This window comes from Anopheles maculipalpis, chromosome 2RL, assembly GCF_943734695.1.
Source record: "Anopheles maculipalpis chromosome 2RL, idAnoMacuDA_375_x, whole genome shotgun sequence".
Classification (NCBI taxonomy): Eukaryota; Metazoa; Arthropoda; class Insecta; order Diptera; family Culicidae; genus Anopheles; species Anopheles maculipalpis.
In genome coordinates, this window is record NC_064871.1 from 91,383,690 (window position 1) to 91,399,604 (window position 15,915).

The following is a 15,915-nucleotide window of genomic DNA, read 5'->3' on the forward strand; positions in this document are numbered from 1 at the left end:
TTGCTTCATTTTTTTTTGTTTTCGTGCGGTGTGAAACATTTTAACATTTTTCATTCCCACCACTGGAGCTCATGTGTGTTAACTTGTTCATGGACTCTGGACTCTAGGAGAAGGGGTTTTACCTTTGGAAACAAGTTCTTTAGTTTTCCCTTTTCTTTTGGATTTAAAGATTTCGATAGATAGAGGTTAGAGGATGAGAAGATGTGATGTGTTTGTGTGTGTTTAAGTTATTTTTTTAGTTTTCAACTTACTTTAAACGGAAATTCTCAAGGACTCAAAACTTACCGCTAGATGAAATGTGACAGAGATGTTTATACTACAGAATGGAAAACGATAGCAGTTTCGAAAATGACAACAATCACGTGACATTGACACCCGGTGGCATTGTACAAAGACTAGGCTTACCTCATACGACTAGAGCATTGAATAGGTGTGCCGCCGGTGAGGTGGCACACATTACGTTAGGATAGGAAAGATACCGTGTTGATCATTTTAGGGGTTTAGTTTACAGTTTGTTTGTTAAGCATTTAAATTAGCCAGTTAGTTAGGTTCGCTTCCATAGCTATCGCTTGGTGAAGAGTTAGAGGGTGTTTTTCGTCTTTGGAGCAGTGTATGCGGTCGTGGTGGTCTCATGATTGGCAGATATAGTGTGTGATTCGAAGCAGTTTGCGTTTTTTTTTTAGTAAAAGAGAGTCCATTGCACCATTCGTGTACGTTTGTTGTAGCGTTTTTGCTTCACTTGTTTTTCCTCACTGTGAGGAAACAATGGAAAATAGCTTCATTTTTGATCATACGACTTCCGCATGTCACAAGGGCTTCGCGGGTGTATCACTATGTTAACAAAACAAATCATTCCCTTTATGCTCTCTTGATGCCATTCATTTTTTTTCTGCCATCAAGCAGTGTTACTATGGCATTGTTGGGGTTTTCCTCTTTTTTACCTTTAGTTCCTAATTCCCTAAATGTTTTTTTCTGGTTGGTTTGATGTTTTGATCTTACATGCGAAACAAGACCTGTTTTTTTTACACAACAACGACAACATACGAACATAAACCACTGTTTTATAGAAGAAATTAAACAGTCTGTTTGAAAGAAACCTCGGAGCAACACTCTCTAGGTATTGGTTTAGCTGTACTTGTTTAGCGTACTTGTTTGGCTAGTATTTAAAAGGGTTTTAAGGGGTTTATTTTTGGGTGTGGATGTTGGCATGCTTGAATAGCAACATTTATCCAACAAAACTCAATAACTTAAGCGAACCGAAGGAACAAAATGAAGTTGAAATCCTTGTCATTTAAGCACCATTATATCTTGCTCACTTTGCATTTTGTTTGCATTGTTTTTGCGCTCCTTATTTTTGTTTTCTTCTCATAAAAGTTTCGGTTTTTTGCGCCCTTTTTGGGTAAATATAAATTTCGCTCAAAAAATTGCTCCTTTAGGTCCATTTCCAGCTCGTCAGGTTTCGTGTCGTACGTTGTTAATTAATCTCTTGTTGTTTTGCAAATATTGTTCTGTTACCTGGTGCTTTTCTTGTTACATCTGTTGGGAGAAGCTCCGCTACCCAAGCACGTGTTTATGGTTCGGATGATTATTTTTTAATAGCTCGATCGTTTCCGTTTGTTGCATTTGGTTGCATGTAAATAACACACGTTATATCAGTTTTTTTTGCTTGAAGACAAGGCGATTAGAGATCGATGAAAGCTTAGTTTGCAGCGGGAGATGGAAACAGTGAAAATGGAGCAAGCAGCTGAGGTACGAGAAGGATGTGTGTTGGAGAACGTTTGAACCTATTTTAGGAGCATTGAAACTTCAACAGCCAACAGTAGGAGAGTTCTCGTGTTATGAACTCCACAACATTAGTTTCAGTTCCTAAGGAAAGTTTATCAGAGTTTTTTGTTGCTGTTGACAAACAGCCTATACCAAATGAGAAAGAGTTTTTGGAGCGATGAAAACGAAAACTTGAAGTTCACCAAATCGAAAGACGAAATTACAGTCCGCTCAGAACGACGTTTTGGAACGTTAGCATCACTAATGGGCTTACTATAGACAATAATAAGGGCCGTTGATGAGCGTCCTAGCCAGCCCACTGCACAATAGACTGCTCAGTGCGAGCAATACGACAGGAAGCGCTTCACGACCGCGTGCACTACTACCAGTGCCAAAGATAGGAAAGTGAATCTCTTCCGGTTCCATCAGCTCCTCATCATCGTCCAACCCATTGCCGGGCACCGTGTTGATGGTGTTGGTGTTGATCTTGTACCCCGAGCTGCCCCCATTAACTGCCGTACCCGAACCGGACGACGACGACGACGAGGAGGACAGCGAGAATGGGCTACCGAACGAGCCGGAACCGGCCCCGGAAGCGGATGCACCCGAGGACGAGGACCCCATTTGCTTGTGTTTGAGCGTGTAGTTGACTTTGAACACGGCTTCGGCAACACCGCCTGGCGAGGACACGATGAAGTAGAACGTCCGCGGAACCTTCTCGTGCATGTGCACGTAGGTCAGACGTGCCTCCTTGCAGAACGGCGTTGGCAGGTCCTATTGTGAGAAGGTAAAAGGTAGAAGTCTCGTCAGACGGTTTGCAGTTGGGCGACGGTGAGGTTCATTGTTGATCACGCGGTCACGTTCATCAGTATGAGATTAGCAAAGTTTGAAGATTGTTTAATGAAAAACATTGCAGCAAAAAAGATTGTTCAACAAGCGCTGCTCCATTTTGTGTAATTAAAATAAATATTTATAGTTTTAAATTGTGCATTCTGCTACTCACTATGAAACCATAGGCAAGGACATCAGTTCCATACTGATTTCCGGGCGTGTAGACCCGATCACCATGAAGCCATCGAGCGGCATACGCCGGAGGGTTGGCACAGAATTCCACCGACAGGTGAAGTGGTGATCCAGGATAGGCAACGGGCGTCGTATTTCTGGCACTTACACTTGGAGCTCCTGGAAGAAGCAAGAAATGGAAAGTATTTAGTATAAAAAAAGGCTAGAATATGGCTACAAATGCTTAGCAGCAAAATTTCGTTATGTTTAAATATTCCAAAATGTTTGTCCCCATTTGGGAGCACAAAAAAAATAAAAAAATAAAACAGCACGGTACCATTCTAATTCACCCACCGAAAAATAATGACTTCCATTCCGGTGCGACGACTCTCGTGGGACATATTAAAAAGTGGTCAAACACCCTTCAGAAATGCTCAAAGGAAATTATATTCAAAGCACTTAAACATCCTTCGTTATCTCTCAAACGACAGAGCGATGGTCAGGCCAGAGACAGACAGCGAGATATTTTACCATACTTTGGGGACCTTCCATGAATCATTCGACAGAAGTGAAGCAGTCAACTGTCAAGTTCGTTGTGGGGTTTTGTGGTACCGGGCGACTTAGAAGTATGTTCTGCGAATTGCATACATTTCTGGGTCATGAAACGCAAGGCTGCTATATAAAGAATGGAGCGATTTATTATCACGTTGCCGATTCGTCTAACAGAAACCACAAACTCGCATCATTAGAAAGGTTAATGGTTGGTTGTGTAAAATATTCTCTACTCAATTTTCGATGAGTTTCAAGTGCGGTTCGGTTCAGATTTTACACGTTCAGTGAGTGCAGTGCGCGCCGTGGAAAACCACTCGTCGGTCAACCAAAGCTGTCAAATTCATTTATTCAACAACGATCATAAATATTCAATTCACGGTACGGTTTGACACTGGTGGTAAACCGCGATATTTTTGCTGGATTGCTGAATGCAAAAAAAAAAAAAACAACAACAGTTGACAATAAAAAAGGACATGCAAAACAATCGATACCGACCGAACGATTTTGCCACCTACATGTGCTGTTCCTGCAAATTTAATGATTGTGTTGAGTAGTATTGTACACGGGGTTATAAGTCAATCGTGATGGTGGGTACGATAGAGCATGAAATTCTTATGTGAGACAATGTGGGGCTTTGCGATTGATTTAAATTATTTTAAATATTAATTCAAAGCGTTCAAAGGGCGTAGAGTTATTATGTAGCGTATTTTCTAAGCAAAGGAATGGCTCCCATTTTAAAGAGATATAGTTCTTAAATCCCAATAAGTGGTGGATCCTCAAGGCATAGAGACACATCTAAGGTAACGTGAATTGATGGTAAAAAGCAAATATATCATGTGTCCAGACCATCCAACACATCTTCTCACACGTATCGCTCTCGAACGAGGGTAAAAAGCTATGTCGAAGCAAACACTTCACAACGCAACGGATTCGATTTGTCAAATGTGTTCAAATAGTCTGTTTACTTTCCCAAGCACAATTGAATGAAAGCACCCAGACACAACGAGGCGTCCTGTACGATCGTGTTGGATATTCACCTCTTGCTTCGACATCTAGAAATTGTGTTGACTGAGGAAGGCTCAACCGTGATACAAAAAAATTAAACATAAAAACAGCGAAGAAACGTCGAAAAACCCACATTAACACAGTGGAATGAAATTGTCTGCTTTTAGCGGTACCACAATACGGTTCAAAACAATAGTTGCTCGATGCGTGTATTTGCGACTGCCTGCTCAATGATTTATGTCAGCCATCTTTTTTTCGTTGGTTTTTGTTTTATTTTATTTTTCCATTCGTTTTCACGACGTGTTGATTCAATTTTCTCTATTTCGCTGTTGACTTTACTCTGTGTGCGGGAATGGAAATTGAATTTGCACAACAAAAGGCACTACACACTATTCGGCGAAGGGAATTTTTTTGCACGTCGGTGTGGTGGCTAAAACAATGCAGCATATTGAGCTGCGAATGTGTTTGCAAATGTGTGTACTTTATTTATTTTAATCTTTATTTTATTTGTCGATTCTGCCAAACGTTAATGCGTTGAAAGGTATAATAGATTGGACATTTATTTGGTTTCGAATCCATATTGTTTCTAGCTCGTCTCTATTTCGGTTAACAATATTTTTTTCTGTTGCTTACTCTCGCAAACAAACTGTGACAGGTTTATCCTGTGTTGTATGGGTTGTATGAGTGATGTTTGTATCTGAATACTGTTAACTCACACTAAACTGGGTTATTCCTTAAGAACAAGGAAAAAAAGATGATAAATAAAAATGAAACAATGAAAGATAAAATTAAAAGATAAGTTGAATAAATAAAATTAATCTAATATTGTTCTGCTAGACAAACAACACAGGAATACACTATACTCAAAGGGTTACAAATAAAACGTCAGTATTGAAATGGGACTGAAAGTTAAAAAAGAAACACATGATGAAAAATAAAGAATATATCTTAATATTTATTGATTAATAAGAGAAAATTATATTTCAGAATAACCTTGCCGAATTACCGAGGAATAGATCATGAAAAATAAAGGAAAATCATACAAACAGAAGGCAACGTTAATGTAAGTTGACATTTGGCACTTAAAAAGTATTTTTCAATCATTGATTTGGATCAAACAAACAATGGAAGAAAAGGAAAACCAAAACTTAAATCTTAAAAAGCATGAGCTGCGTTTGAAATTATAAGCATTATATAAAAATAATTACTATAAAAAAAAGCAGAACTTATGAAAGTGTTGCACATGTGAAAAACTCTTTATCCACATAATCGCATTCGCTGCTCAAACAACGCACACGCATGCACGCTAAAGCAAACGGTTGACATAGTTGAATGCAGTTTGTGATTTGTAACCACAAAACTAATTTACCACGAAGCGTGTTACCCGTAGCGTTCACGGGTATCTTGGGCGCTGGGTAGTAAATAAATGCCGACCCGGGTTCGTCGCGCGCCATGTTTGTAAACGCACTCATCGGAACCATACGGAAAATCGGACACTTTACCGTACCAGCTCTACCGCATGTGATGTGTACCGAGCCACACACATCCTGTTGAACATTTGCTGCCCTCCCCTTTTTGCTGCCCGCGTGCTTGGGTGCCACTCGCAAGGTGACGGCTGGTGAAACATTCGCTCGGATGTCAGCACCATGCGAATGGTTCGCGTTTTACGCCCTCCAAAACACCGGGCCCCTACCAGCAGCAGCGAATATCCGGCTGCAAAGGAATCGCACAATGCTGGACGCGCATCCCATCGCATGCCACAACGGTTGCAGCGGAAGCTGGCCATTGCCACAACGTAAACAACGCGGTTTGGATAGCAAGATCCCCGTCAACGTTGGGCGAGCGCTCTCGAGCGCAAAATTCAGCAGCTTCGCTGTTTTCTGCAGCTCGTTAACGGCTGGTGCAGCCGTACGTTATGCTGGAAGTTGTAAAGCAGAGTTTCAATTATCGTAATGGCGCGAGATTGAAAGCGATTGAAACAGAACATTTTGTGCGACACATTTTTGGTCGAGTTTTTGTTGGAACTGCCGAGCGCTGGGAACGGTTCGGTAAGCGTGAGCAAACGGTGCTTTATGTTTGGAAGCTTCCACAACTGGTTGGAAACAGTTTCGCAAACAATCGTATCTTAATGGGATGAAGGCAAAAGTTTAAATGGTCTGCTAAGTTGGTTTTCCGAAATTCCCTCGAAAATAAAAAACATGTCCACGGGATTGTTTTTTTTTTTTTTGTTGGTTTTTTATGATAACGCAATTTGCCATAAATCTGTATTCTGTACGCTGCTGGCTGAAGTTGAAAAGATTTCAATTATCGATTGTGTGAACTTTACTTCAATAAGAAGTCAGCAGTTTAATAAATTTTATATTCAATTCGTAATTAGAAAATCCAAGAAGAAAATTTCGAGCAAATATCGTACAGCTATTTGATGATTTTTTTTTAGAAAAACCACCTGAAATAGAACATTCACCTGAGAACTCACCAAGAAATTAATTCGAAAGGAAAAAAAAAACAAAACGAAAAATTTGAACGCTCTTCCAACCCAAGCAACGCTGGCTGTCAGAAAGATGTGCCATTGATTGCAAATTATTGTCGTTTTTATAAATTATCATTCAACCGTCAGCCATTTGACATTTGATGCACGCGCGTGCCCTCGTGCCTGCTCGCCGAGTGCTTGGGGCCCTGGTTATTTTTACGATCCATCAAATTACGACCCGTCCAAAGCTTCGTTCCGTCGTTCATGGCAGCGCGAATGGATGGATTGAAGTAATTTGGAGCTGAATAATTGAAGCATTAATTTTTTAACCAAGACGCCCGGCACAGCCCGAAGCGACCGACGCTGGCTGTAAGTCGACATACTGAAGCAAACATGCCAGCAGGCTCATTGATTAGCAGGAAACTTCCCAATCAATTGCCTATAAACGCTCGTATTAATCAAGCAGATAGGACAAATTGTATTAATATTGCAGCAAATTGGTCGCGATTGATGGAATGCTGGTTCCAAGGTTTCTCACGAATTCTTGGAATTGTCGTGCATAAAACATAGGGCTGAAATCTGTGCACTGCTGTGTGATTGGGTTCGAAATTGCTACTGACTGTTGATAAATAATCGGTCCTATTACAAAATGTAAATGCGTACGTCTATTATCCTGCACCGTACCTTTAACAGCGATAGAAACCGTCTGCAGCACTTCAAGCTTTTTGCGATTGTTTGAGTTCTGGCCGACGCATTTGTACGTTCCCGCGTCCTGATAGACAACATCCTTGAGGGAAAACTGCCCCGTAGGTGTGTAGATGCCAGCGCCGAGTCCTTTCAGCCGTGCTGTAAGTGGATCCAAGTGCGACCAGCAACCGAGTGAACCTGGGGAGGTGGAGAATGAAATCAAGTTGATATTATTAGTAAACGTAATTTACGACAAACACTCGATTGTGTGCACACGAACCTTGGGGACACTGCAGCGTAACAGACCCACCGAGCTCAACTTCCATTTGACCTCCTTTGAAGGAGTTGGTACCGGACTGATCCGTTCCTGTGACGCCGGATGAAGCGCCACCGGTGGATGAACCTCCCGGCAGTGTACCGCCGGCGGCGGACGCCACTGACACGGAGGAGGAGGAGGAGGAAGACGACGAGGATGAAGAGGAGGACGGTGACATGGGCAGATCCTGCTCGACTGGTTCCGATGTTACGTCCACTGGTTCATCTAGGGATAAAGGAGAGTAGAAGTTTTAAAAATTATAGCTTTTTTTGTATATTATCTAAATAATCTGAGAGTTGTTTGAGTTTATTTTTCAAAAAAACGTAGCTAGCTTTCAGATAAAAAATAAGGATCCGAAAACGTAGTCTAAAATTATTTTATGTCCACCGCCGTTTATAAGGCTTCTGGACGAGGCTTCAGGACGAGGTCTAGCTAGCTAAGTGTGAGGAGAATCTGGACGACAAATTGCTGCTTAATAGGAATGGTTTAATTTATGGCGTGAGAATGATTTTTTGCAATTGCAAATGCATTACGCACACACACACACACACACACACACACATACAGACTCACTGCACACAGTTCCATTTGTCACATCGGTTCCCATTTGCACCATGGTGGAAAATCGAACGGAAAGTCGATTAGAGGCAGAAAGCTATTAGTTTTAGCATCGTGGGAAATAATAATTAGTTTGAAGATTGATTTTTAATTGAGTGGAACGATGGAAGGACCTCCCAAGACTCCTGAAGGAGACTCGTTTGTACTATTTGATGTTTAAAAGATGTTAAAAAGGGGAATCCAACTTTCTCTAAGGTTGATAGATTGAAGATGAAAACGAGTTAAAAAATCGCCTTTCAAAAGAATTCAACGCGTGCTACAAAACTCTGTTGTAAAGTAAATTTTACACGTTGGAAATAATCAACAAACCAACGGAAATGTGGATGAATGGTGTTACTTACAATACGTCGTTCTTTTCCTATCAAAAGCAGAAACGGATCAGACAATTGGACATGCGAATTGAAAATACGGAACCGTACGGAAAATGTGTCGCAGACGGATATGCGCGATGGAGGGTAAAAACTGATAGTTCTGAAAATGGATCAAAATGCTGCTGCCACTACTACTACTACTACTACTCACATCGAACGCTGAGATAATATCCGATGCTCGAGTACTGAAAATTGAGATGCCTCGAGGTACACTTGTACCAGCCCGAATGTTCCCGCCGGATCGAGCTGAAGTTGAGAAATCCATCGCCCGTTTGCGGTACCGGCGGATCCCCATCGTCCTTCTGCCACAGCGGCGTACTGGGCGGGTTCGAATCGACATCACACTTGAGCGAAACTTCGATGCCCTCCCGTAGCGGATACCCAAAGCCGGGCGTTCGCGTGATGGCAAACGAGGGTGTGTCTGCGAGGGAAGAAAATATGGAGAAGTAGAGAAAAAAGTTTAAATTGCATGTTGCAGCTTCCTCGCCGGGTAGCATCAAAAGGATGGCTAATGAAAAATTCCACTCACACTGCACATCGAGCAGAATCGATGCGTTTTGGCGCACTTTCAGCGTCGGATGCTCCATGATGCAGAGGATGCGAGCGTTGTGATGCACCCGGAAGACGGCCGGCAGCTTCACCTCCGATATGGCACCGGCATTGATCTTGTACGGTTCCTTGTCCTGCGAGTTGGAGCACATGAAACGAAAAACACGCTGTATGACTAACATTCATCTAGCACTACCGCCCTGCTAGTCGTTTGTTTCTTCGAAGGCGGAAACACTGGCGTCGTACAAGTGAAATTGAAAATATTTTCCTCGAAACCTCGAGTGTTCGGCTGGCTACGGCTAATTTTCATTTCATCCATCATGCACGATACGGTACGACTTAATTCTCGACCACCTCCCGACCCCGGGTGTCTCGTTTTAAGCCTACAGACACTGTCTCGTGTTCACAAAAAGATGTATCCAGGGACGCTTACCTTATCCTTCTTGATTTCCTGCAGCTCCAGTACTTCGCTGGATATTTTCTGTGCATGCCGGTCGATACCGGGACTAAGCAACACTTCCCAGGTGAGCGTCGGCTTGGGGTTGCCACCCTCGCTTACGCAGGCAAGCCCCAGCTCGGAGTTTTCCTTCACCGGGATGAACATGTTGCCCGCATCGAGCCGCCGGGAATCGATCAGAAGGTACGGCTCCTTCGGAGGATCTGCAACAATGAGCGTAGCCAGGGTAGTAAGTACGTCAGCGTCTGTGATTGAAGTGTCCCTAGTGGGAACGGAATACTGAGGCGGTGTTTGGCGGTGACAGAACGCCAACGAAGAGGGCGGCAAAAAGGAATGCTAAATTTATGTTTCCGCCCGTTGACTTTTCGAAGATCGGACGCGTGTGTATTGGGAGGGATTGTGACAGGCAAAGTTTGCCTGTCTCTGATTGATAGCAAAGATAGATTGTTTGTACGGTATTTGCTCAGCAAGTTTGGGACCAATATCTGCTACATCAAATGGATAGTTGCGTCAAAGCTAACATTTTACTGGTTTCTTCCTACGCTACGTCCGTGCTACCGTGCTCTGACGTTCAGCAGCGAGAAAAGGATACTATTTTTTCGGAGCAAAGTGAATGCTTTTAGTATAGCGATGATGAAAGGGGAAAGTTATGGATGTTTCTTGGTAGGATATTGCATCAGCTGTTGGAGTGTTTAGTGTCATTTAATATTTTGCGAGTAATTGATTTCATAATAGTGAATTTGTATTCTTCAAGTATTCTTTGTTAAAGAAAGCAATGATTTTTAAATTGCTCAAAAATCAGCTTAAAGTATCAAAAATCCGTTTGAAGATGTTGTACTTGGGGACAATTAATGCCATTAAAATTTGAACACACCCGTAAGGAACTTCACGTCAAATGAACCTTCATAAACTTACCGAGCACAATCAACTTTATTGGTCGCCCATTGAAGAAGAAACCGCGTGCATTTTCCGCCTCACACTGCCACACGCCATCGTCCTCGAGCATCACATTCGAGATGGTAAGCGCACCGAGCGGTTCCCGCACGAACCGGATGTCGGCGGTGCGTGACTTTTTGTCCATCACGTGCACTATCTGACCGTCCTTGAGCCAAACGCTCGAGGTGACATCGGCATCAACCTCGCAGTTCAGCCGGACCGTTTCGTGCTGGTCGGCGTACACCACCACCACATTGTCCTCCACCACATGCTCGTCGGACGGGCCGCGTATAATCGGTCTCAGCGGCAGCGCTTGAGGTTCATCTGCCACGAACCCGTCCACCTCCAGGCCGGCTACCTCTCGGGCAACTTCACGTGCCACCTTCCCTGCTAGTTGTCTCCGTTCAGCATCATCTCCTGGCGAGTCTTGCTGTTGCTGCTGCTGCTGCTGCTGCTGCTGCTCAGCACTTGTCTCCAGCAGATCCGGTCCATTGAGAAAGATAATTTGCTCGTCGAAGTTTTCGCGGCCAAAAATGTTCCCGTTCGCGTCAAGCGTCAGATCCGTACCGAGCGAAGGCAACCGTTGCGATGTGCCGCCACTGTCATTGCGATGACCGTGGGCGGGCGTGATGTACACGCTGTCGTCTAGCAAATTGAAACTGTCGATAGCGATGCCGGCCGGATGCCGCTGGTGGCCGGCGGAGACAGTTGGTGCGGGGGTTGAAGATTGTGGCAGCATAATTGCTCGCTCAGTCGTACCGGTTACGGTTGAAAGGTGTTCGACTTTCTTCGTCGCATCTTGGGTGGCGGAACGTCCACCGGTCGGTGACGCATTGGCTGTATCTCTAAAGCTATGGCTACTGTTACTAAGGAATGGGAACGCCTCTCGGTCCAACGTCTTAACGCTAGGGGAGCTGGTCTGCGAATTGGAAGTTCCTGCCGTAGGTCCAGCGTGTTGGGGAAGGTTCGAATGTACATTGGAATTAGCATCCGCGGCGTGGTTTGGCTGTGGTTTCGCGGAAGCTGTGTCGGAGTTGGGTATCATGCTCGAAGCATCTCCACCGCCGTAGGAGGGTGACTTTGGTTCGCTCTCTTTATCGGATTCCTTCAAACGGATCGACCGACGTCTTAGCAACGATCGGCGATGCCGTCGGTAGGCAGGGAAGTGATTCTCCGTGTAGCTGTTCACGAGAACCCGATGACGCTCTTCGTGCAGCTCCGGGTCACGCAACACATCGGCAAGCCCTTCACGCTCAAACATTGCCCTCTGCTCTTGCACATCATCGAGCGCGACAGAACTGTCCACCGAGCGACCCGGGGACCCACGGTCTTCTACGGTGAGCTCGTCAAAGCTGCTCATTACATTATCTAAGCTAGCGGGAGCCCTATAAGGCTCCAGATTAATCTTACGATTATTGTTTATTCGCGTCTGCGTTGACGTTGATGGATCCTGCCATCGCGGTGGAACTGGAGGTTCATTTTCACGTCGCAGATAGGGCGATCCCGACAGTTGCCGGTCGCGTGCTTCACTGTGCCGATTGAAGCGCACATTTGCATGGGAGCTAAATTCGTTGTCATCTAGTATTCGGTGGTACAGATCTTCCATATTGCTTCCTGCGTTGGGTGGCTGATGGGCTGTGTGTTCTGCATCGGTTGGGCTCGCGAGCACCACCACAACCGGAATGGGTAGGATTTGTGTTAACGAACCTGCAGAAGAAAGGAGAGAAATTGAAAGTTTAATTGTAGGAAGTATTCGTTAACAGCAAAAGAACTGCATGTTTGATGGTGTTAGCTGGAAGGTTGACTGTCGTTGCTTTTTCTTGACTCTTGGGGGAGAATGCTCATTTACTCCCGCGTCTCCCGGGACGCCTTAAAAAAACAAAAAGAAAAGCGGGGAAAAAAACGGAAACATGCTACAAAAATCCGAGAATAACATGTCGAGAAAATGTGTTCTTTCTCCCATCACTTGCCATCACAGCTCCATCGTTTTCGCCCGTTCGGTAAAGCAAAGAAACGGTACTCCAAACCCAGCGCCAACCAGGCGCTAGGCCACTACTCGCTACGTAATCTATCAAAAAGAATCTACGAAATGAACAAAGAAAAGGCGTGGCCCAAGTCCAATAAATTCTGCTCCATCTCATCGTGCCAGTGGTTCACAGGGTGGAACCGTACGTACGTACAGTAGAATTATATCCATATCCATCTAACTAAAACCCAGCCATTTGATAAAACTTTTTCCACACTTGCTAGCAGCTATAGCTGATCGGCGTCTTCCTTCTCAGAGATCCATCCTTCAGCACACGAGTCACCGAGCAAGTAGATAGGCAAAATTTACGTACCAGGAAGAAGACGAAAAAAAAAGAACCACCACTATAAAAGCACTTATGGTTCTAAATGTTGTGCGTCTGTTTCAACAATGATGCTTGCTTAAGGAGACGGTGGTGTGGACGTTGGGGATGGATTGTAATGGCGAACAACATTTATGCACGTGTTATGTTCTCATCGCAACACATCAGCCGGATGGCCGAAGCGATGGCTAGAGACGAACAATTCTTTATTATTGTGGAATGAAAATGTTACGTAAAATAAGTGCTGTTGATTGAGACAGGTCTTAGAACTTGCTTCAAAGGAAGAAAAAAAGGGTTGAAGTTGTACTAGTAAAGTGTGGAGTGTCATTTGCTCACTTACATTTGAATTGTTTGAGTAGCTTTTGTTGGCTCTCAATCTTTTAAATTTCTACTTCATCCAAAAAAGACAATTAAAATACACCACCAAACCATTTCGCTAAGTACTTTGGAAAAGTCACGTCAAAATCATTTTCCGTCCACTTTCAAATGGAGCCCATTTTTCCTAGACGACAACACTAATTGTTTCACCCATTTTGCAATAATTTGTATCCTGCTATTAGTCACATATCGTCCTCCAGAAAAGCGTGAGAGAGAGAGAGAGAGCGAGGGAACAAAATATGCCAACGACTGCAACCTATCCTATCGAATAGAGAACGCACACAGACGCGAAATTTTCTTCCCAAAAACCGAATCCACCGAGTAAGAAATCTTTGGAAACGATCAACTTTGAAATACATGGACACATACATGGAGCGTAAAAGTTTTGCGTTCGAGATAGAGAAAGTGGCACTGGTGAAACAAGCACAAAACAGCGATACGAACCGAAATCGTTCCAACAGAACAATTTGCTTCCGGTGAACTTTTCTCCTTGCCCGGTGGTTTCGTCCAAAAAAAGTAAGGCGAAAAAAGAAAACGGACGAGCAGGAAAATTGAAGTAGCCGTACCGTTTGCTAGAGGACATATCTTCCTTATCCCGCCCCGACCGTGCCGTGTGTCTGTGTGTGTGGGGGGGGGGGGGGGATTGATGGTGTAGGGTAACTTCAAGATTTGTTCTAAGAATGACTTTGCCATTTTCTTTAGTCGTTTGGGCAAAAGTTTCAATAGAATAGACGACACCCTACCCAAGCCGTCTCGCTGCTTCGTTTGGCCGAAAAATTTTAGTCTCCACCTCCCCCCCCCTCCCTCCCTCCCACTTTTCCGGTTACAAATATGTCCATCGCAGTTGGAATTGGACACCTCTTTTCGCTTATCAGCATCTGCTAGGTTTCGGTTGTGTGTGCGCCCTTCGGTTGAAGGGGCGTAAGGGGTTTTTGGGTGTTTTTATAGCGACTCTCGAAGACAACGATATCATCACCCGAAACGTATTCGGTACCGGTACAGGGAAAACCTTCTTTTTTTTTTCGTCTCCCATCTGTGTGTTGCCGTGTGTTGCCAGTTTTCTTAGCCTTTCTTATCTATCGTGCTCCAAAGTTTGGTCATCCTTGAAAAAGCATAAAACGAGAAGAAGGTCGAGAGGAAGCGTGTGTGTGTGTGAAGGGAAGTAAAATAGGAATGTGTATGTGTATCGAACCGCTTCACCAAGGCCTCCGAAGGGGTCTTGAATGGATCGTAAAAATCGAATCATTTTATTAGAGAGCAGAAGTCAAAAACACTCGTTAATGGTCCTTTTGTTGGTGTTGTTGGTTGGTTTCGTGGGCAGCATGAGTCAGCGTAAACCGTCGGGATGCTGTACGCCAAAAGGGGACATTAGAAGCAAGGAAGGTTCAAGAGTACTTCAAACCACGCGGTCCATGACTTTGTACCCTGCTGGGAAAACGTTGGAAAACACACAACTGGGTGTGCCAACCGTGGCGGGTTTTCTTTTTCCCCCGAGCAGCATTAGATGTGAGTTGAAGATGATGAAGGCAATGATGATGGTACCGGGTAGATTATTTTGGGAGGTGAATGTCAAGTAATGGGACACACAACGGTGTCTGGTGGGGTGCTGGTTAATACCGATCTTAAAGTATTAAGAAAGGATTATCCAATCCACAAGAGACCAATTCAGTGACCCAATTATTTATTTGTGTTATTTACAAATTTGATGCAGTCCGGTGCGTTCCCGATTGGATACAGTTTATTGACTTTGGAGTTCTTTAAAGTTAGAGGCAGGTATGGTTGTACTTGCTGTGAGTGTAATGAGGGCGAGTTTGGCTTGAGCCGCTAAGCATCATTGCTCCATACCTAGTCATGGAAACAGTTGCTGAGAACGTTTTGTCAACGGAAGAATCAAAGCCTGAGTTTACTAAAATGTTGGACAATAATTACTGACCAGGGATAGTACATATATTTGTCTTTGTTCTGTCAAACCTTTTATTCAAAATTTCAAATCTCGAACCTTAATTAATACGAGGGCTGACAATAAAGTAAGGTCTCCAATTTTTTTTTTCATAGAAAATGATATTTATTTACAAAAAGCGATACACCGTTGGAAAGGCCAAGGTCTTGGCTACTTTTCTTCATAATCGCCATTTTTTCCAACACCTTGCGCATCCGCACGATGAACTTGTCTATGCCGGCAGAATACCACTCTCCGTCCGCCTCGCGCAGCCAGGTGTTGACCTCTTTCTGAACCTTCGGTCTTCGGTCAGCTGTTTCGGCACCTTTCGGGCAGAAACTTTGTGATACTGCAAGTTGTTCACAAGGATATGACGGATTGTTTTGCTGCTACACACTCCTCCAAGCTTCTCTTCCAAGTCCCTAATTGTCGCACGGCAGTTTTTGAGCATTTCTGCCTCCACTGCTTGAACAATCGCATCCGAGACCGACGGTCGGCCACTTCTTTCCTCGTCGTGAACATT

General features: G+C 43.9%; 1 protein-coding gene across 1 annotated transcript in view; it reads right to left on the reverse strand.

The window, feature by feature from the left end:
• Window positions 1-2,037: 2,037 nt before the first annotated feature.
• The window catches only part of LOC126567632 (uncharacterized), a 56,600-nt gene continuing 42,722 nt past the window's right edge, over window positions 2,038-15,915 (reverse strand). The window contains exons 2-10 of the mRNA XM_050223851.1: window positions 11,624-12,434; window positions 10,707-11,572; window positions 9,768-9,994; window positions 9,315-9,468; window positions 8,937-9,206; window positions 7,761-8,021; window positions 7,478-7,678; window positions 2,768-2,946; window positions 2,038-2,538 (exon numbers count right to left, since the gene is read on the reverse strand). Coding sequence (XP_050079808.1) covers window positions 2,038-2,538; window positions 2,768-2,946; window positions 7,478-7,678; window positions 7,761-8,021; window positions 8,937-9,206; window positions 9,315-9,468; window positions 9,768-9,994; window positions 10,707-11,572; window positions 11,624-12,434 — 3,470 coding nt within the window. The remainder of the gene's footprint in view (window positions 2,539-2,767; window positions 2,947-7,477; window positions 7,679-7,760; window positions 8,022-8,936; window positions 9,207-9,314; window positions 9,469-9,767; window positions 9,995-10,706; window positions 11,573-11,623; window positions 12,435-15,915) is intronic.